A 21,701-nucleotide genomic window follows, 5' to 3' on the forward strand; every position below is an offset into this window, starting at 1 on the left:
TTCGTCGAATTTCGAAGATGATTGAATCTGCTCTATCGGTTTCAGTTTTTCACGAGTTTATTTTTTGATTTCTTTCTCGAAAAAGGATTTTTCTCATTCGGATTTCGTCGCCGTTTGAATTCTATATTAAATCTATCTATCGATGTACGGATTTTTATCTACAACGATTCGTAAAAATACGTCAGTATTTGCTAGTGCTCGAAACTCTGTACGTACACTTGGAATGCGATTAACGAATTGGTTTTTGAAATATTAAATTTTTATTATAGCGTGAAATATTAAGTAACCCGACTCTGGAAATAATTCTTTACGAGATTGGTTTGGTAAATCATTGATATCTATATAGGGGAATAAAATGATTATTCTACTGTTCTCCTATCAGTTATTTTCCTAGGCCTTACGTTTCCAAACGAGACTTATAGTTTGACAATAAATCCTACATCGTTTTCGTAATACCGAATTTTGTAAATATAAGATATATGGCTATTTCTAATTCTGTAAGAAACACGTGATTCGTGCGACTGCTCTGATATCTCATAAAAATCACGATTTGTATACAATACGATAAAGAATATTAAATTCATGCAATGATAAAGAAAAGTGGTGAATTTTTACTTACTCCGTACAACAATCTCGTCGATTTGGAACTTCAAAGAACCCGCTCTCCTGGAGAACATCAATGTGTGCCACATGTCGTCGTTCAAGCCTTGTCCGGCGATTAATGTCTGAAAATGAAAAATACATAGTATTAAGAAAAAGATAATTAACAAATTTTTGATAAACTCTGTTATTATCCTTCGACAAAGCGCGAAGCCGAGCTTGAGCTTATAATTAAAATTTTAACCGTTTGTTAAATCTCTTAATTCGATACGCAATTAAAATACTCTCTAAATTATTAATTTACGTTTTCATGCTTTGACGCATATCCTGCACTTTTGTTCAACAAAACAATGAAACAAAGTAATAAAAATTTCAATACCTATTCATAAGATTCGCCAAATTATAGGACTCTATGAATGTATGGTATAATTAAATTGAAAATGCTGTAATTACATTCGCAAAGCTACTTCGGTAATTTCATCGTGCTTCTAAATTTTCGAATTCGTGTCTAGCAACAAAATTTTGATAACTTATACCCAGAAATTTTGTATATTAAATTAAATCAAAAATTGATCTGAGAGCTAAGAATAATTAGGCCTAGGAGATTCGTTTCACAGAAATCGTAGAATGAAAATTTGAAAAATCGGTTTCATGGACGAAGTATTCGGAATTATGACCACCGGCCAGGAATTTCCGTTTCGATTTTGGGTTTACAGGTCGCCTTGAAACGAGATTGATTGCGCGTTGCAGGTGGAAGCCGCTCAAACACCGAGGAAATTCGCGTCGCGGTGCAATGGAAACACCTCAGGCGGAAACGAGCCGATTGAATTACATCGCGCGAATGCAATAATGGATACTTGAGCGCGAGCAATTAGAGCCGCGGGTTCACTCGTCGTTACGGAGATACAATGAAGACATTTTTAGGGCTAATCGCTTAATACCTCACACGAGAGAAACCACGCTTTCCTACCGATATTGTATCTTTATGAAATATAATTACAATCTTAGAATTACAGATATTCGTGTACTCGTCATTACGGAAATACAAGTGTGGTAATGGCTACATAGATTTTGAATATGTATGTGTTGATATAATAAAGGAGCGATGTTTGTAAGAGAGGGATGAAATGTGTCAAGCATGCATGGGATGCTAATATATAATGGATTCAGGTTATTGTGATAAACGAGTTTGCGTGTAATGACTGAGGTGTTGTGTGAATTGTGTATGTTCATGTCATGTGTGAAAGTAGGAAAAACAAACCAGAGAGATTAGGCATATGTTAGTTGTAATTGAGTTGTAATAGTGAAAATAGGTGTGAGCATGTGACTGCGAAAAATTAATTATATTTATACTTAATATTTGTGTTTGATCATTTTCTGCAATTAAATAAATAATTGTCCTTATTGTTGTTGGTATTTCATCCACCACTAAGGGTAATTATTATTGTACCTCTGACAGAAGATACGGTCACTGAATAAATAAATAAAAGAAGCTAACCCTATAGTTGAACAACCTCGAAAATATATCATAGTCCCCAAAACACTGTCAGAGATCCTCTATTTAGGCTCCCAAGATCTCAAAAATATTGGGCATAGGTCAGTTAAACAACATGGGGGCCATTTTAGAGTAATTATTATTATACCTCTGACAGAAGATACGGTCACTGAATAAATAAATAAAAAAAGCTAACCATATAGTTGAACAACCTCGAAAATATATCATAGTCCCCAAAACACTGTCAGAGATCCTCTATTTAGGTTCCCTAGATCTCACCAATATTGGGTATAGGTCAGTTAAACAACAAGGGGGCCATTCTAGAGTAATTATTATTATACCTCTAACAGAAGATACGGTCACTGAATAAATAAATAAAAGAAGCTAACCCTATACTTGAACAACCTCGAAAATATATCATAGTCCCCAAAACACTGTCAGAGATTCTCTATTTCCTAGATCTCACCAATATTGGGCATAGGTCAGTTAAACAACAAGGGGGCCATTCTAGAGTAATTATTATTATACCTCTGACAGAAGATACGGTCACTGAATAAATAAATAAAAGAAGCTAACCCTATAGTTGAACAACCTCGAAAATATATCATAGTCCCCAAAACACTGTCAGAGATCCTCTATTTAGGCTCCCAAGATCTCAAAAATATTGGGTATAGGTCAGTTAAACAACAAGGGGGCCATGTTAGGGCCAATCGTTTAATACCTTACGTGAGAGAAACGACGCTTTCCTACCGATATTATATCTTTATTAAATATAATTATAATATTAGAATTGTAGGTATTCGTGTACCGCGTGTACCGCATTAATCTGATCGTGATATAAAATGGTACCTGGTACGATGGCGCGTGCCACGCTAACCGCAGAGTCGGTCACACGTCGAGCAATCTTGTCCGCACACGTTGAAGAATAACACGCGACTGAGGGCAAAGACATCGGCGAAAATTCAACGTGAGCCTGACCCGTGATGTTTATGTTAGATCCTACCTACGACCCGCTCCTCTCGCACGTGGCACTTACGCTTACGTCGAATTCCTTACCAGGAACCTCGCATAACATTGTCATGCGGCGAGGTCAATGCAAACACGTGAGAAATTTACGTAGAAACGAGCCATGGAAGAACAAAAGGGAAACGATATTTAAGAAATAATTTCTATTTGAAGGATTTTCTAAATAAAATTTTTATTTATATCGATGTAACCATCAATAAGAATTAGTGGGTAAATAATTCAAGCTCTGAAGCACCGAGAATAGCCCAGTGCTTAAAGATCATATCGAGATCAAGAACCTAGTTCGTGTTATCAGCACCTTAGTTGGATCGATCGAAACGTGGTCTATCGTTCGAGAATTTCTGCACAGGGTATAAGGCAGTTTGAAATCATTTTCCTCCACCGACGAACGAATCCTTTGGAATTTATGGCAGTGGAGAGCAACGTGATCAGTCGAACGTGCGGTCGTTTCGATTGCTCGAACACCATGATGGAATTTCGAATTCGGACCACGCCATGGCCACCATTGGCCTCATTTTTCTGCTACCCCTTCACAACTTGGAAATCACGCACATCTCGAATTTTTCTTTCGTTTATTGCTTTTACAATTTATGATTTCTACTACTCAACTCTGACGTTGACTGTTAGACCTTCAGCAGTTGATTTACACCTTTGCAATAGCCAATATACGAAGAAGTATATTTTAATAATTAATAAATGCCAAGAAAAATCAGGAATTCATATAACTCGTTATCTTCCATTTCCAAAAATTCATTTTTAAAAGTGACACATATTACTCAGTCTACCTTTAACACGAGTTACTCTAAGTAATAAGAAGCTTAAACGAATTAAAGGATTAAAAGAGAATTTTGAAAGAATTTTAATCCAGTTGCAGAAGAAATTAGCAGAAAATTTAAAGTAGACATACTTATTCAACGCTATAGTAAATTTTTCATATCCCAAAACAGATGAACTCGGTGAAGATCGCGAATGATAATTTGTTCAAAGTAATAATAGAAAGTTGAAAGTGTACTTTGCAAGTAAATCTGTTAAACGAGCAAAACTTTAACTCTGATTGCTGCTAAGAGTCAGTGGAAAAGTCTTATCGAAAAGAGCCACGCAACAAAATGGCGCTTGTTTCGGCTTATGCTGAAGGAACATCACAACAAACGATGAGATTTCTGAACACTGTGACTGCGTTTCTATCAGTCCGTACTAAAAAATTCCAAATGAGAGGATAACGTATTATCTTAAATACTAATTACACCAAGGACGTATTACGATAAAATTCGAACACACATAGTGCGAATTTTATGGAGTGCAGACGCAATTTAATTTCAAATTAGAATCATGAAAATTCGCCAGAAGTTCCAAATTCCTCGATCACTGACACAAGATCTATAATTTCCTTTGACAGATGAGAATGGAATTTTGCAAAGGTTCAACTAGCCCGAAAAAAGAAAGAAAATATTTGCGTAACAGAGAGGCTCGTCGATTAACGCAAACCCACTTTCGGCTGCGTGTGTATTTTCATAAACGCGAGAGGCCATGCGAAATGTATGCACGACCCCGTTATTCAGGGCTCGCGCAACGATCCTGACACACGTATAGTTAACCATGCCGAGGTAGTATGGCAGCATCGATAAACTAACAACACGCGGCGCCTCTCGTTTGGTTAAACCACCATAAATCCGGGCAACTCGTCACTATCTGCTAACTGGTTTGGTCCACGCTGCCAGCCGCGATATTCATCTATCACGTGGCACCTGACACACGTTTGTCACCTGACGTCACCTTTGCACCACCAGCTATCGCTCGAGCTGGCCCCTGTGAAATTTAAGCGTTATTTTCAATCGTTCCTGCTGACGAGCTTTAGATCGACAACAGATACACTTGACTCCAATGAAATTCATTGCGATCTTCTGGGTCGCGTTATACCTTCTTCGCGGCTAGACTTTTACAGAGACGTTACCCCCTATTCTCTGGTGATGCAGCAGTAGCCATAATTTCAGTGACTCGTCGTGCTAAGTTAGATATTCGACACTTCACGAGTAATTATGTAACTCGGTCAGGTTTTATTGGCAGAAGATAGAAGAATTTGTGTTCAAAATTCTTAACCTAAGAGGAAAATATGCGAGGAGAAGACGTCTTCTGCAAAGACAATTGCAAAGTGCTAACGACTAGGTAGTAACTCGACGTAGTTGCAAAACGTATCTGAATCTTTCGCAAGTTTCCACTATTAACCCTTTACATTTCAAGCTTTTCTTGCTGAAGTTACCTAATCGGTGTCATTCGTTACCGTTAAGAATCCGCGATTCATGACAACGTCGCCACCTATTCAGGGAAATAGTAATCAGGATAATTAGGTGGCGGAGGGAACGAAGACCATTGCTCACGCCATTATATGTAACGACTCAGTCAGCCTGCAAACGTGAGAAAGATTACACGCATTTGACAGTGTTTAGAAAACCTCGTGCAAACGTGTAGATAATTTATTACCACGTATACGATTTTCAAGCGAAAAGGAATTCTGCATAGTGAACCCTTTGCCACCATTTTATTACTATTGCAATATTTGAAATTATCCAGTATTAATTAGTATTAATTTTTAAGTTTTCTCCAAGTGGTCACCGTAAACCTAACTCATCGCGAAGTCTATCCAATCTAGACCCTATCCAGTGAAGAGTCAGTCAGCCTGCAAACGTGCGAAAGATTACACGCATGTAACAGTATTAACCCCTTCCCGTACTGTAACGAGTCTGATTCGTGATGAAGATTTTGGACCAAACACGATTATCACGACCCAGACTCGTGAACAGAAAGTTGACCTAAACGTAAATATCACGAGTTAGACTGTATTGTGCCTGTTTTTGAGCATCAGTCTGGATTTCTTCGAGCTAAATGACACAGGAAGGGGTTAAGAATACCTTGTGCAAACGTGTAGATAATTTATTACCACGTATACGATTTTTATACGAAAAGAAATTCCGCATAAGTCAACCCTTTATTACCATCTTATTATCATTGCAATATTTAAAACTCCATTTTGAATTTATCCAATATTAATTTTTAAGTTTTCTCCAAGTGGTCATCGTAAACCTAACTCATTGCGAGGCCTATCCTGTCAAGAGTCAGTCAGCCTGCAAACGCGTGAAAAATTACACGTATTTGACAATGTTTAGAATATATCTCGTGCAAACGTGTAGATAATTTATTACCACGTATACGATTTTCACGTGAAAAGAAATTTTGTATAAGCCATCCCTATACTATCATTTTATTTCCATTGAAATATTTAAAACTAATAATAAAATAAAATATAACTCCACGAATTTATCTAGTATTAATTTTCAAGTTTTCTCCAAGTGGTCATCGTAAACCTAACTCATCGCGAGGCCTACCCTGTCAAGAGTCAGTCAGCCTGCAAACGCGTGAAAAATTACACGTATTTGACAATGTTTAGAATATATCTTGTGCAAACGTGTAGATAATTTATTACCACGTATACGATTTTTATACGAAAAGAAATTCTGCATAAGTCAACCCTTTATTACCATCGTATTATCATTGCAATATTTAAAACTCCACTTTGAATTTATCCAATATTAATTTTTAAGTTTTCTCCAAGTGGTCATCGTAAACCTAACTCGTCGCGAGGCCTATCCAGTCTAGACCCTATCCAGTGAAGACACTCTCCCGACATCCTCACGCCCACACTCTAATATTCGCTTCTAATCTCCATCTCCTCCTACACACGTGCCTATCTTCGCCTGATCGGCAATCGAACACCATCTGCCACGTTCTCCAGTCGATCACGATCCCATCCCGCAGCCTGAACTTCACCCTGGCCTGACATCGCGGAAGACGGAACTTCGCGAAAGTCTCGATTCGAATAACAAAGATCTCGCTGGAAAATCTAACGTCGTCAGCCGAACTGGCTGAGCGGGTTCACGGGGTGACGCGAAAAAGCACTCTTGCCAGCGGGAGCCGAGTGAAATTACATAGAAAGTCTATCAGTAGACGGATATTACGGTTCCCTCAGGGGGGAACTTTATCGCCGACTCACGCTCGGATAATCGCGCGTCTCTGCAGCTACCTACGAATCAATCCGGCAATTAAGGGACGTTTTGTCGCGGTGCTCGAGCTCGATCGAGCTTCATCGAATTCATCGGCTCCGCTTCGCTCGGCGCAGGAAATCGCAGCTGCATAAAGCGCTCGATCATGCCGCGCGATAGCGTTCATCGATTGCCAGGCGACGCGCGTCTTTTTCCACGGTTCCATTGCGTGTGGACGCCGATGGCTGGACGTTATTAAAAATATCGTTGAAAATTCAACGACGCAGCTAGCGCTCGGTAAACAATTTCGCTGGGTCAGGGTTAGACGAGGGACAGGGTGCTTTAAATAGGAAGTCGCCTCCGTGTCGTTTTAGCGGCTTCCGTTTAGAGATTACAGCGATGAGAACGTGTGCCTAGAGAGACACGTGTAGCCCGTGCTGCGGAGGATTCCTGACGTCCTGGTAATTAAGTGTTTCAATTTCCGTTTATCCGGATATTACGGCTCTCTAATTGAAACGGGCTGCTAATTACGAAAGTGGTTTCAATTATGAAAAATTCAGCAGACGAGATTATCCGTTATTTTCGATTACATTCGCGTAATTGTATTGTCTTCGCGGTGGAATAATTTTATGAAACGGTGACAATTGGTCAGTCAATATTGTAAGGGGTTTTGCTAAGTGAGGGCTAAGTCAAAAGTGTGAGAAGAGTCTTTATTTGGATGGTGTCACCCTGTATCGGGATCTATGTTTGCTTCGAGGAGCCATCAAGATCATCAATTTTCGTTATAGGGCCTATAAGAACCTGGCTGAAGGGTTCGGGGGAACACCCTCTTTCGACAATCCATCACGCATCGCAAAAGACCCAAGCCTCCGCGCATTTGTACAGAATAAAATAAAATCAAAGTTTAAAGTTAAATTTCTATAAATCCCATCTTTACTACACAAGTCTAACTCTCGGTGGCCAATTCGATATTCTTCTCTTCGTTACGAGGTACGCACGCTCTCGTCTTTCATGTAAACTGTCTCTCGATAATTCCTCTCAAAGAACTGTCTAAGAACTGTCTCTGTAGACTTCTCCATCTACCCTTTCAAGGACGAGCCTCCCTTGTTCATTGATCGTGGATCAAGCGGATCGCAGCTTCGATTTGAGACTCAGGTTATCATTGCTTCGTGCTCCTCACTCATGCAGCCTTATCGGTAACCAGAGCTCGCCTAATCTTATATATTCTTACAATATGGGGATTTGACACTCTTTACGTGGCTTTTCTTTGGGTATCGATTAATCCTCGATTCTGGACTTTGCGATTCGAAAAATTTCGAAAAGCTGGTAGATGGATGTAGGATCGTCTTTTGGGTGAATTGACTTAACACGTTGAGTGCTACGTAAGTCCCTAGGGACTGACAGTAGACTTTTCGTTCAGGCGGCGTAAGTCACTAGGGACTGACAGTAGACTTTTCGTTTGGACGGTGTGGATTCTAGGGACTGACAGCGAATTTTTCGTTTGATCATCATCGGTGCGTAAGACTGGCATTGTCAAGGGTTAAATTATCAATGACAATTAATATATTGTAAAAATTTAATTCCCTCTGCTAAAGTAAATCTTTACACTTCCGTGGCTTTTTTCGACTGATCGTTTCTTGGTGATCGCCTTTTTGCCTTTCTGGCATTCCCCACCCCATTATCTTCTGTTTATAATTTGTATATTTGTGCATTGGCTGTAGCATTCTCACAGTCCAAACGACAAAGTGAAACAAAGTAATCTTCTGCTCATACCCTTCGGTATACTTGAGCGCTAGGCATCAAGTGCTCACTAGCTGCCGTCTGAGCGGAAAGTATAGTAAAATCGACGCCGCACTCAACGTGTTAACACTAGAACTACCAACTCGGTCAAAATGACTGGTCCCAGAAGTTTCCTTTTTGCAATTACCGAACAGATACACCTGTTTTAAGAATAAAATTGGTACCAACTCGTATTAAGAAAGAACTGTCATTAATATATTCACTCATATTCATCGTATCGCTAAAATTACTATAATCTGTGCACGTTATAATTAGGTACCCATTAAAGCTAGGTGGTTCTAGTGTTAAGATAGTATTGTTGGCTTCTTAACCCTTTGACTGGCACACCTAAATCACATGTTCGCATCCCGTTCTTTTCCTACACTCCCTTCTAGCTACGCCATCACGGAGATACCTGCGACCAGCTCGACATCAACCCCCTAGGAGAGGACCCCCTACAACTATATGATAAACATTCTTTGCAGCCAATCCTCTTGCACCTGGTCACTTTCGTTCTGAGTATCAAACACTTTTGACATTCTTTCAGAGCCGCACTCGTCCCCTTCCACATGGATTCGACTAATTTTTTAATTTAAAAACTTTTTAATTTTTAGGAGGTGCTAATACAGAAATAAAGCGAAACTTTTCATTCGTAACAAGAGGATGATAAATATTCCAATTATTATAGATTATTATATTATTATAGATTTGTGGGGTTGGAATAAGGACGGCCCTGGAAGAGTGGCAGGTGTGTCTGGACCCAGAACGAAAGAGACCGCGCGAAAGAGGATCGATTTCAATGAATGTTTATATTAGAGCGAAAGATTAGATATGCGTGCAGAGTGTTTGAAATACCGCGCCCTTCGAAGCTGCGTAGGAAAGAAGTATGATTGCGAAGGAAAGCCTGGGTATGGAAAAGAACAGAGTGAATGCTTAAATAAGGGTGCCAGGGCGTGGGCAGCAACAGTCCTTCACGGTCCTCTAAATAGTGTGCAAGCAGTAAAAATCGAGCGTACCCGTAGCGGGTCTCCAGTTTCGTAGCCAATAAGTATAAGTTTATTGTATTTTAAGAAGCAGTAAAACAACGTTACTTTAGCCAATCCACATACCCCGATCCTACAGATATATTAAAGATCCTTTATATTCAATTATTATAGATATATTAAAGATCCTTCCATTTTGATTTTTCTATCTAATTCGACTCGTTTGCTCGTTATTCGAATTTTAACTAACATCGGTGGATAATTTTCGGAAGCTTTTATCTGGATATTAATACACGCTGATTATCGTTTAATTAAATCGAACTTTTTTACGAGTTCTACCAGAGATGCGAATTAGGGGAACGAACATTACGAGACGAATAGTAACGTTCGGGACTAATTGGAGGATACGCTGTTTGCGATGGGATAAATTTAATAAATCGGTTCGCGATCCTGTTTGTATCGGTTAGCAATTCGACAGAGATGAAACTTTATTTTTCTCAAAAATCCCTCGACACGGCTTTTGATTTATAGCGTTCCGATACATTTCAAGCGGTGATTTGTGTTTAATTATAACGCATTGTGCACGGAGAGCAGGCCGTTGCCGATGTAATTGCGATCAATCAATAAAACAGATCGCGAAAGTAAACTTAATACGATTATTCGACGTTTCTTGATTGCAGTTAACGTTCGACAACCATCGATCACGAACGCGAAGCATCGAATTTTCGTTCGATTTATTTGTGCCCCGTATCATTTAGGAAAACAAGATAGGTCGATTTTTCCAAATATTTCCAATAATTTTCAGTTCCTGTATTATATTTCGTTTTCTCCCACAATTATTGATTTGTATCAATAAAACTGAATTTATATTTCTTCCTTTATGTACCTTTTTAATTCGTAATTTTTATTTCAGTAGAAACAATATGTTATCAATTTCAATTTTAATATGTTAATTCGCGTTAACTGCGAAATTTTTATTTATTTCTTTTACCATTAACAAATTGTCAAAATTTAAATTGTTATTATGTAAGCCAGTAATTATAAATATAAACCATTGATTTTATTACTGAAGAATATTCCCACATATATATAATAAATTTTCACAAAAAGATCAGAAATAAAAATAAAATTTAATACCTAATTAGTCTACATAAAATCACCCCTTAACGTCACAAACTATTTAGTCCTATAATATACATTTACTGTGAAGAATAAAGAAACAACCTCACGATTTTCGAATTTTTATACATTCTACATCTCCCCAGATAAAACGCCATTAACAAATTGTCAAAATTTAAATTGTTATTATGTAAGCCAGTAATTATAAATATAAGCCACTGATTTTATTACTGAAGAATATTCCCACATATATTTAATAAATTTTCACAAAAAGATCAGAAATGAAAATAGAATTTAATACCTAATTAATATACATAAAATCACCCCTTAACGTCACAAACTATTTAGTCCTATAATATACATTTACTGTGAAGAATAAAGAAACAACCTCACGATTTTCGAATTTTTATACATTCTACATCTCCCCAGATAAAACGCCATTAACAAATTGTCAAAATTTAAATTGTTATTATGTAAGCTAATAATTATAAATACAAACCACATATTTTATTATTGAAGAATATTCTTATATATATTTAATAAATTTTCACAGAAGTATCAGAAATGAAAATAGAATTTAATACCTAATTAATATACATAAAATCATCACTTAACGTCACAAACTATTTAGTCCTGTAATATACATTTACTGTGAAAAATAAAAAAACAACCTCACGATTTTCGAATTTTTATACATTCTACATCTCCCCAGATAAAACGCCATTAACAAATTGTCAAAATTTAAATTGTTATTATGTAAGCTAATAATTATAAATACAAACCACATATTTTATTATTGAAGAATATTCTTATATATATTTAATAAATTTTCACAAAAGTATCAGAAATAAAAATAGAATTTAATACCTAATTAATATACATAAAATCATCCCTTAACGTCACAAACTATTTAGTCCTGTAATATACATTTACTGTGAAGAATAAAGAAATAACCTCACGATTTTTGAATTCTTATACATTCTACATCTCCCCAGATAATAGTTCAAAATACAAAATAAAACTACTACTACTCATAGACACACAAGTTGCCATTCCTTCACGCTACAGTCAATTTTATCCCATTACTCGGAAAATAAAGAATTCGCGTACAATAATTCACCATAAGCCTATTCACCCGTGCCGAAAATCGGATGATAAAAATTCAACGCTAAATCCACGCAAACACGATTTCACCAGCTCACCGTTAATCCTTACGCGAACTGCATCGGACCCAAATCTGCGTCGCAACAAATCCAATCCCTCCACTGCACTCGGCCAAGAAGCAGACCACGCGAAGACTTCCGGTCTACCGATCGGACGGGAATTAACGCGGCGCAAACCGAAGAAATACCTCTATCGCAGCCTTTTCGCTCGTGAAGCAAACGTGCTCGCCTTATCGCGTTGGTTCTTCGATTGCCTTTACCTTTCGACGACCCATCGGTGTCGGGACTCTTCCTGTTCCTCGTGGTCGGAGGAGCGGAAACGATCGTGGATCGGTGACGAGGAGAAAAGCGAAGGGGACGGGGCCTTCGCGGCGAGAGAAACAAACGTCGTTCCCTTCGCAGGAAGAATTATTTCCGAAGGACTCGTCGGGCACGTTACTTCCGCTCCGTTTGTCCTCGACAGATAAAACTCGTCGGACGTAGGAAAAGGAAAATAAATAGAGATGATGCGAGGCGAGGGGGAAAAAATGACAGAGCGGGGGACAGAGCGGGGGACAGGGCGCTGCCGAACGCGAGGGGTGCAGAGGAGAGTCCTCCCGGAAATTGATCAGGGGATCGTAAATATTTGACGAACCGGGGCAAACTTTAATTAAAATTCGCTATTTGAATATTCGGCCGGCTACAAAGAAATTTCTCCGCGGGAAATCAGCTTTTGCCGAGCTCTCCGCGCGTTAATTTGTACTGCCTCTGTAGGTCAACTAATCATCTTTTTGCCACCCTCCTGCACCCTCTCGCTCCTTTGTTCTTCCTCCTTCTTTTCTTCTCCGCTTCTTACCGTGTTTCTCATTTTTCCCGACTCTTCTTTCGTTCCCCGTTTCGCGCTGGCAGATCGATTTACGAGCAAGTCCGGAGTCTCGGTTACGAGGTCGATCCCGCGGTATCCATCGCGATAAAGCGGGACAGGGATGGAAATTTCAGGCCGAGGGAAGGTCAACACGATGTTGATCGGAAAATCATAAATATCTGAGGGATCGAGGCGAATTTTAATTAGAATGTCTTAATGAAACCGTCGGGATTATTGGGAGTTCCTGATGAGTTTTGCGACGAGTTTACGAGAATCCCTGCAGAAAATTTCGAATTTAATTTCAAGTTCAGCGAATTTCTATGTTTCATCGCAAACTCCGAGGAGTGATCGAATATTCTTACCATCTACGAAACGATCTTGCGAGAAAATTTTGTTTCAAAAAGATGGGAGACTACCAAGACAGATCAGGAAAAATACTTGGGTCTAATTTTAAAATATTTTATAGGGTTGATTAACCTTTTGCACTCGAGAGGTGAGCTTCAGTCACGATTTCGTAAAATTTGGAAGATCGATATTAATTAATATAGCAAATTTAATGTAATGTAACAGTGTGCAAAGTATCGAAATCAAATAATTCTACAATTCTATTATTATACAATTCTTTATTTACTGCTCAAAAAAGTATCGTCAGTTTTTTAATAGAAAATCTTCGATTTTCTACTCTTCTCTAACCAAAAAATCGTCGAGTACAAGGGGTTAATTTATTTTTAAATCGCTGAATCCTGGAAATTTCGTATATCGATACGAAGTGTACTCTTTACTGCCCCATTTATCCAGGTAGGAATTACCTGGTACGAATCAAAGTAAATTTTTCATCGGTTGAACTGTCCTACCTAGTATCGAACGGACGAGTAGATAAAAATGTTTGCGATTATCTCGAGTATCGAAGTAGGCCCGTGTTATTAAGTGTCACTCAAATTGGCAGTGATTTGTTTACTGTCTATGTAATGGGGCCTGGCAATTAGCCTGAATAACTTCGCATATATCATTCGTGACACGTGACTCGCGTGCACACCAGTGTAATCGGGATAATGGAGGTCCTGTTCATCATTCGATCTGTTTACAGTGTTAACTTGTTCATATTGTTTCCATCATTTATTCAATGTTTAATAGTATCTCTATGCACGCTGTTTAGGTCGTGCCCGCGTCCATTTTGTGCAAATGCACGTAATCGTGTGTTACGATGCATAATAAATTCTATTTGATATATCGATCACGGAAAGACATTCTGCCGAGATTAATAACAATATTAATTATTGTTTGCAAATTTTATAAAATTATTATAAATAATAATACGTTGTCAAAAAATAGGGGAGTGATAGGAAATAATAAATTTTCCACGAATTCAATACAGTTTTCCAAAAATCATACGGCCAAAATAATATAATAATAATAATAATACGTTGCCAAAAAACAGATGAATGACAGACGATAATAAATTTTCCACGAATTCTTTCAATCCTCCAACAAAAATTCCAACGACCACATAGGAAATTTTCCAAAAAATACTATAACGGTTCGCAGGAAAATACGGCTTTCCAAAAATCATGCAACCATAATAATAATAATAATAAGAATAATAGGTTGCCAAAAAATAGAGGAATGACAGAAGATAATAAATCTTCCACGAATTCTTGCAATATTTCAACAAAAATTTCAACTATCACGTAGGAAATTTTCCAAAAAATACTATGACGGTTGGCGGGAAAATACGGCTTTCCAAAAATCATGCAACCATAATAATAATAATAATAATAATAATAATAATAATAATAATAATACGTTGCCAAAAAATAGAGGAATGACAGAAGATAATAAATTTTCCACGAATTCTTGCAATATTCCAACAAAAGTTCCAACCATCACGTAGGAAATTTTCCAAAAAAAAATACTCCGACGGTTGGCGGGAAAATACGGCTTTCCAAAAATCATGCGACCATGATTACGTTCACCGTCGATCGTTCCATGGTGGATGAAATGAATCCCTGAACGCACCCCGCGAGCCCTGGCCCTCTTCGTTTACCCTCGATCATCTGGAGCATTCGATCTCTATGCAAGCGAGCTGGACGTGTAACCAATTTTGCAATCGCGGTGCTTCCAGTCGGTCGAACAATAAATCGCCGAGCGATTTCGAGGCCAGATCGCCGATTCGTTTATTAATCGGTGCATAATGCAAATTCGTTAACTCTCCCGCCTCTTAGCCTGTCGCATCGCCTCGGCCCGCGTTCATTTATATTTTAATTACGCCCGTTTCTGCGGTTCTGCTCGTCAAATTTCAGTCACGCGAAAGTACCCTATTTTAATCCGAGAATAAGAATTACACGGATCACGATGATGGGGATAAATTTCGCTAACAAGTATGAAAGTGAAGACTTCAATTTTCTAGTTGCTCTTCGAGAAAAGTGGATTAGACGACCTATTTCTGCTACGAGGATTTAGTCACGAAGATGGAGGACGTGAGGGACTGCATGAACTGAAACAATATTTTTAGCAGCTGGAACTTTACTGCGCGAGGGGGGCTCGGTGTGGAAAACGCGAGGACTTGATTTTGGGAAAAGATCCGTACAGTCGAAAAGACTTCGAAAGCGAAATATTAGTATAGTATTAGTAGTATTAGTAAGTGAATTTTTCCCACTTCTGACTTAGGCATCGACGTGGTCCGCGTGTCCGCGAGACACACGTGACATATTAATACAACGAATCCCAGAAATTACACGAGCATTCTAAGAACTCATTCGTCTTCCTCGCATAATCTGACGTAAATAATCATTCCATTCGCTCGTCATTCGTAGCAACGTTCTTTCGAAATATCCTAGCTGCTACCTTTACCTAATATTTTTAAACAGAAGTCTTAGAAATAACATCCCTGTGTTACACTGTTACTCTTACACTCGATTAGACGATACCTCTGGTATCGAGAATCTAAAGGGATGTCGTGGATATTAAAAAATGAAAGCACTATTGATATAAACTCAATTTTACAAGTATCTGTCTTCGAAAAGCTCTGTGTCATACTCTAGTCGCGAAAAAACTGTCTTTTCCAGGGCCTAGCCCAAACATCCGAGGTGGAGCGATGGTCGTAAAGACATAAACCAGGCCCCCCATTGACCCAGAACCCTCGATGACCCAAACGCAGTGGAAAATATTTACAGAAACCTTCTTTTTCGCATCTAGGATGCGACCATTCGGTTAAATTAACGAGTGATATAGATTTTCTATTTTTATTAAACCGGTGAAAATTGAACTGGGATTAATTAACGAAATAATTTTTAAATGACAGGGGGAGAAATTAGTCGAATAATTGAAATATATTGTAGATACACGATGAATATTTGCTACTGTTCTGTATAACTTTATGCTCTTTAATATTTATATTTTCGTAATTTACAATAACACGAAAATATTCCTTTCACAGCAGAGGATGACTTATTTTTCCATTTTTATTTTAAATTACGGATATTGAAAGGAACGCGAATTTAGTAACACGGAAATTTCGATATGTTTCAATTCTTTAATGCCAGTAGGTACAAGTACAACGATACTCGTGATTAAATATAAAGGGATCCGTCCATCGAGATGTCCCAATCATCGCGAGATCAATGATTACAGATACGTATTCTTCGAGTTGAATTTTACACTCTAATATATTCCCGGTGGTTATTCGAACGTACCACTGGGTCCCTTCTCAATTTCGTTTCTCAATTTATAACGCAAGTGTGAGTAGGTAATTTCGCGCACCGTTAATTAATTCGACCCATTTCATTGGCACACAGCGTTCACCCACTGACCTAATTCCAGTTTCCACCTGTTTACCAGTCAGACAGCTTCAAATATGTTTGTACATACTTGAACACGATTCGCGTACAATGCCATTTATTTAATTGATAAGATCCGCTGCGACACCGTCTATCGAATTCGCATAATGCGACGTCTTTATCGATTAATCGAATTCTATCAATAATAAATTATTCTGTTACTACGGACAAAAATTAAAATTAATTAATGACACGTTTTCATATCATTGTCACGTTCTTCTCAAAATCGAAGACTTTGGATAGAAAATATAAATCAATTATTAACAATTTTTTTATTTATATAATAGCTATTAACAAAAATTTTTATATAACATATCCGAAAAAGGGAACAATTTAAATTGAGAGCCAATTTTTTGAATGAGAGTTTTACGAAATTTTGCAGAAAATCCAATATCATAATTAATGTTGTGTAAATAAAATTTTGTTGAAAATGTATATTCTGTTTTTAAGGGGATGACAGAAATTAGAGTAAATAAAGAAAGACTCAATATATTTATTTAATATTAAACTATACTTCTTCCTACAAATAAATGAGATGTAATGATCTGCGAATCAATGCAATTATAAATACCAAAAATGAAAAGATCAAGGAAGAATGGAGCAAGGAGAATGTGGATTTAATTAATTTTTAAGAGCACCGATTTTAAAAATTGCTCCAATATAAAATTATCCATTTCCAAGTCTTTCCCATGTGATCTTCAATTATTAAATTGACTTTTGATTCGTTCTTGCAATTCGCTCTCCTCTCTACAAGCCACGAAATTGAACGCACAGATTTTTCTCCGTACAAAGTCGATTAAATGGGAATTCATGTTTGCCTCGAGCTAATTGAAATGTTCATTACCGTATCAATTATTCCGTTCAATTATCGTGACCGTGTAGAGGCTGGGATTGAAACATAAACGTAAATTACAGCCTCCTCTAATCGTACGCGGTTGTATTCTAGGGCTTCAACTAGTTTCCATTTGAAATGGGAACGTGTGCTTTCGCAACTGTGTTCCGAACTCGATTTTCGCCAACCTTGTCAGGTAACAACGTCTGCAACGTCTAATGTAATATTCAAGGAGATTTGGGGTAATGCAAGAAATTAATATATTTTGAAACGAAAAGGATTCCATTTTTATACTATATCGTCTGACATGTGTATCTTCGTCTCCATTCTTTACGACACATATTTGAGAGAAATAAAGCATGCAAATTGCATATGCCTGAAAATTTATGTAACGTTAGAAAAGGATTAATAGGCAAGACTGCATGATTAGTTTATGAAAAAACTTTTGCAAATTAGAATATTAATTCTGTAGAACAAAATCTATAAAATAGGAGAGAATACTAATTTTGCTAATAAAATATTAATGAAATAATTGGTGTGAGTTCCTAACATTGTAAATCATTAGCAAAAATTTTATTCCTTTTTCCACCACTATTTTTTTTTTTTATTATTAGTATTACATATTAATATAGATTATAAGAAATAAATTTAAATGCAGAACTGATTCATTAAAATACTTTGCCTATTAACATTTTTCTAAATCATACACATTTCTGGAGAGCTTACTACAGTAATACTTTTCTACGGTATTATTTGATGGGTTAAAAACGGGAAAAAACAGACAAACTAACTAAAACACAGATCACTCCACGTAATTAGATCGGAAAATCGTGAAAATCTGAAGAGATTCGAAAGATATAAGCCATGAAAGTCAAACGACGCAAAAACTTTTCGCGGCCTGTCACATTCGGCACTATCTTTCATAAAGCATCGGTTAAAAACGGGAAAAAACCGGCAAACTATTTAAAACACAGACCACTCCACGTAATTAGATCGGAAAATCGTGAAAATCTGAAGAGATTCGGAAGATATAAGCCATGAAAGTCAAACGACGCAAAAACTTTTCGCGGCCTGTCACATTCGGCACTATCTTTCATAAAGCATCGGTTAAAAACGGGAAAAAACCGGCAAACTATTTAAAACACAGACCACTTCACGTAATTAGATCGGAAAATCGTGAAAATCTGAAGAGATTCGGAAGATATAAGCCATGAAAGTAAAACGACGCGAAAACTTTTCGCGGCCTGTCACATTCGGCACTAACTTTCATAAAGGATCGTTTAAAAACGGGAAAAAACCGGCAAACTATTTAAAACACAGACCACTGCACGTAATTAGATCGGAAAATCGTGAAAATCTGAAGAGATTCGGAAGATATAAGCCATGAAAGTCAAACGACGCAAAAACTTTTCGCGGCCTGTCACATTCGGCACTATCTTTCATAAACGATCGATTAAAAACGGAAAAAAACCGGCAAACTATTTAAAACACAGACCACTCCACGTAATTAGAGCGGAAAATCGTGAAAATCTGAAGAGATTCAGGAGATATAAGTCATGAAAGTCAAACGACGCAAAAACTTTTCGCGGCCTGTCACATTCGGCACTATCTTTCATAAAGCATCGGTTAAAAACGGGAAAGAACCGGCAAACTATTTAAAACACAGACCACTTCACGTAATTAGATCGGAAAATCGTGAAAATCTGAAGAGATTCGGAAGATATAAGCCATGAAAGTCAAACGACGCAAAAACTTTTCGCGGCCTGTCACATTCGGCACTATCTTTCATAAAGGATCGTTTAAAAACGGGAAAAAACCGGCAAACTGTTTAAAACACAGACCACTCCACGTAATTAGATCGGAAAATCGTGAAAATCTGAAGAGATTCGAAAGATATAAGCCATGAAAGTCAAACGACGCAAAAACTTTTCGCGGCCTGTCACATTCGGCACTATCTTTCATAAAGCATCGGTTAAAAACGGGAAAAAACCGGCAAACTATTTAAAACACAGACCACTCCACGTAATTAGATCGGAAAATCGTGAAAATCTGAAGAGATTCGGAAGATATAAGCCATGAAAGTCAAACGACGCAAAAACTTTTCGCGGCCTGTCACATTCGGCACTATCTTTCATAAAGGATCGGTTAAAAACGGGAAAAAACCGGCAAACTATTTAAAACACAGACCACTCCACGTAATTAGATCGGAAAATCGTGAAAATCTGAAGAGATTCGAAAGATATAAGCCATGAAAGTCAAACGACGCAAAAACTTTTCGCGGCCTGTCACATTCGGCACTATCTTTCATAAAGGATCGGTTAAAAACGGGAAAAAACCGGCAAACTATTTAAAACACAGACCACTCCACGTAATTAGATCGGAAAATCGTGAAAATCTGAAGAGATTCGGAAGATATAAGCCATGAAAGTCAAACGACGCAAAAACTTTTCGCGGCCTGTCACATTCGGCACTATCTTTCATAAAGGATCGGTTAAAAACGGGAAAAAACCGGCAAACTATTTAAAACACAGACCACTCCACGTAATTAGATCGGAAAATCGTGAAAATCTGAAGAGATTCGGAAGATATAAGCCATGAAAGTCAAACGACGCAAAAACTTTTCGCGGCCTGTCACATTCGGCACTATCTTTCATAAAGGATCGGTTAAAAACGGGAAAAAACCGGCAAACTATTTAAAACACAGACCACTCCACGTAATTAGATCGGAAAATCGTGAAAATCTGAAGAGATTCGGAAGATATAAGCCATGAAAGTCAAACGACGCAAAAACTTTTCGCGGCCTGTCACATTCGGCACTATCTTTCATAAACGATCGCTTGAAATCCGGGAAAAGACCGACAAACTAATTAAGACGGAGGCCAGTGCACGCAATTAAATTCGAAAGTCGTGAAAATCTGAAGAAATTCGGAAAATATAAGCGATGAAAGTCAAACGATGAAACTGATTTCCGCGACCTGTCATATTCGGCACTATCTTTCACACATAATCGGTCGAAATGGGGAAGAAACCAGCAAACTAATTAAGGCAGTCTATTCCACACATGTAGGACCGAAAATCAGCAGCGACAATCGAGATTTAGAAAATATAAACGAAGAAATTGAAAACTATGCAATAACTTTTCGTGATTTCACCCTGTCAAAATGGAAGGAGAATTGACAAAACAATTAAAGGCATGTACGTCAATGTCTAAGAAAATTCGATAATGTGTTAAAAGTATTATGAAGTCTAAGTACTGTATTGGAATATTTGCCGAAGGTATAGAAATAGATAGACACCGGATCGGAGATGTTGCTTTGTAAACTGGCGAGGCTCGACTGACCGTTTATGTAACGGTTTTAGATGACGGTTATAACGGTTATAACGGTTTTCTTTTTTGTCGCTACCACGTGATCGAACTCTCTAGAAAAATCCTTGGACTTTGCACTTCCCTTCGCTCGGCAACCACTCACACGTGCCTATGGATATTGTGTATATGTAGCAAGCAAAAACTATTAACCCCTTCCCTAACGGTTTAAGATTCGATGGCACGTACCACACTGAAACAGAAAAGTTACACAGTCGCACGTCGAGAGATATCGTCCGAATGCGGGGAAGAATACATGCAACTGACGAGAGTTTCAACTTGCTGGGTAGAAAAACATGGACGCGTATTTATGGTAACCGATCGAATTTCATGCGAACGCGGCGAGAAATAACGCTCGACTGAGTCGTGGAAACGTCGTCGAAGATTAACCTTGAGCCTGACCAGTGATGTTTACGTTCGGCCCTATGGCTCGGCTATTCGCTTTCTCTCTCTCTCTGTTCCTGATGTTTCGCCCGATTTCCTTACCACATCTTTCTCGTTGGCGATACTCGTGTTTAGGCCGATTTCTTTATCACAGCTCTGTCTTTTATTTTTATTAATTTTAGGAATTTTGTCTTCTTTCTGATACTATTTGAGAATTATTTGGTATGCATTAATATATAATA

General features: G+C 37.8%; 1 protein-coding gene across 1 annotated transcript in view; it reads right to left on the reverse strand.

The window, feature by feature from the left end:
* Window positions 1-619: 619 nt before the first annotated feature.
* LOC108548569 (neurexin-3-like) overlaps window positions 620-21,701 on the reverse strand; it is a gene marked incomplete at its 3' end in the record, with an annotated part of 261,403 nt that continues 240,321 nt past the window's right edge. The window contains 1 exon segment of the mRNA XM_017901580.1: window positions 620-725. Within this exon segment, the coding sequence (XP_017757069.1) occupies window positions 620-725 (106 nt within the window).

This window comes from Eufriesea mexicana, unplaced genomic scaffold (assembly GCF_001483705.2).
Source record: "Eufriesea mexicana isolate 0111107269 unplaced genomic scaffold, ASM148370v2 scaffold1688, whole genome shotgun sequence".
In the NCBI taxonomy this organism is placed as follows: domain Eukaryota; kingdom Metazoa; phylum Arthropoda; class Insecta; order Hymenoptera; family Apidae; genus Eufriesea; species Eufriesea mexicana.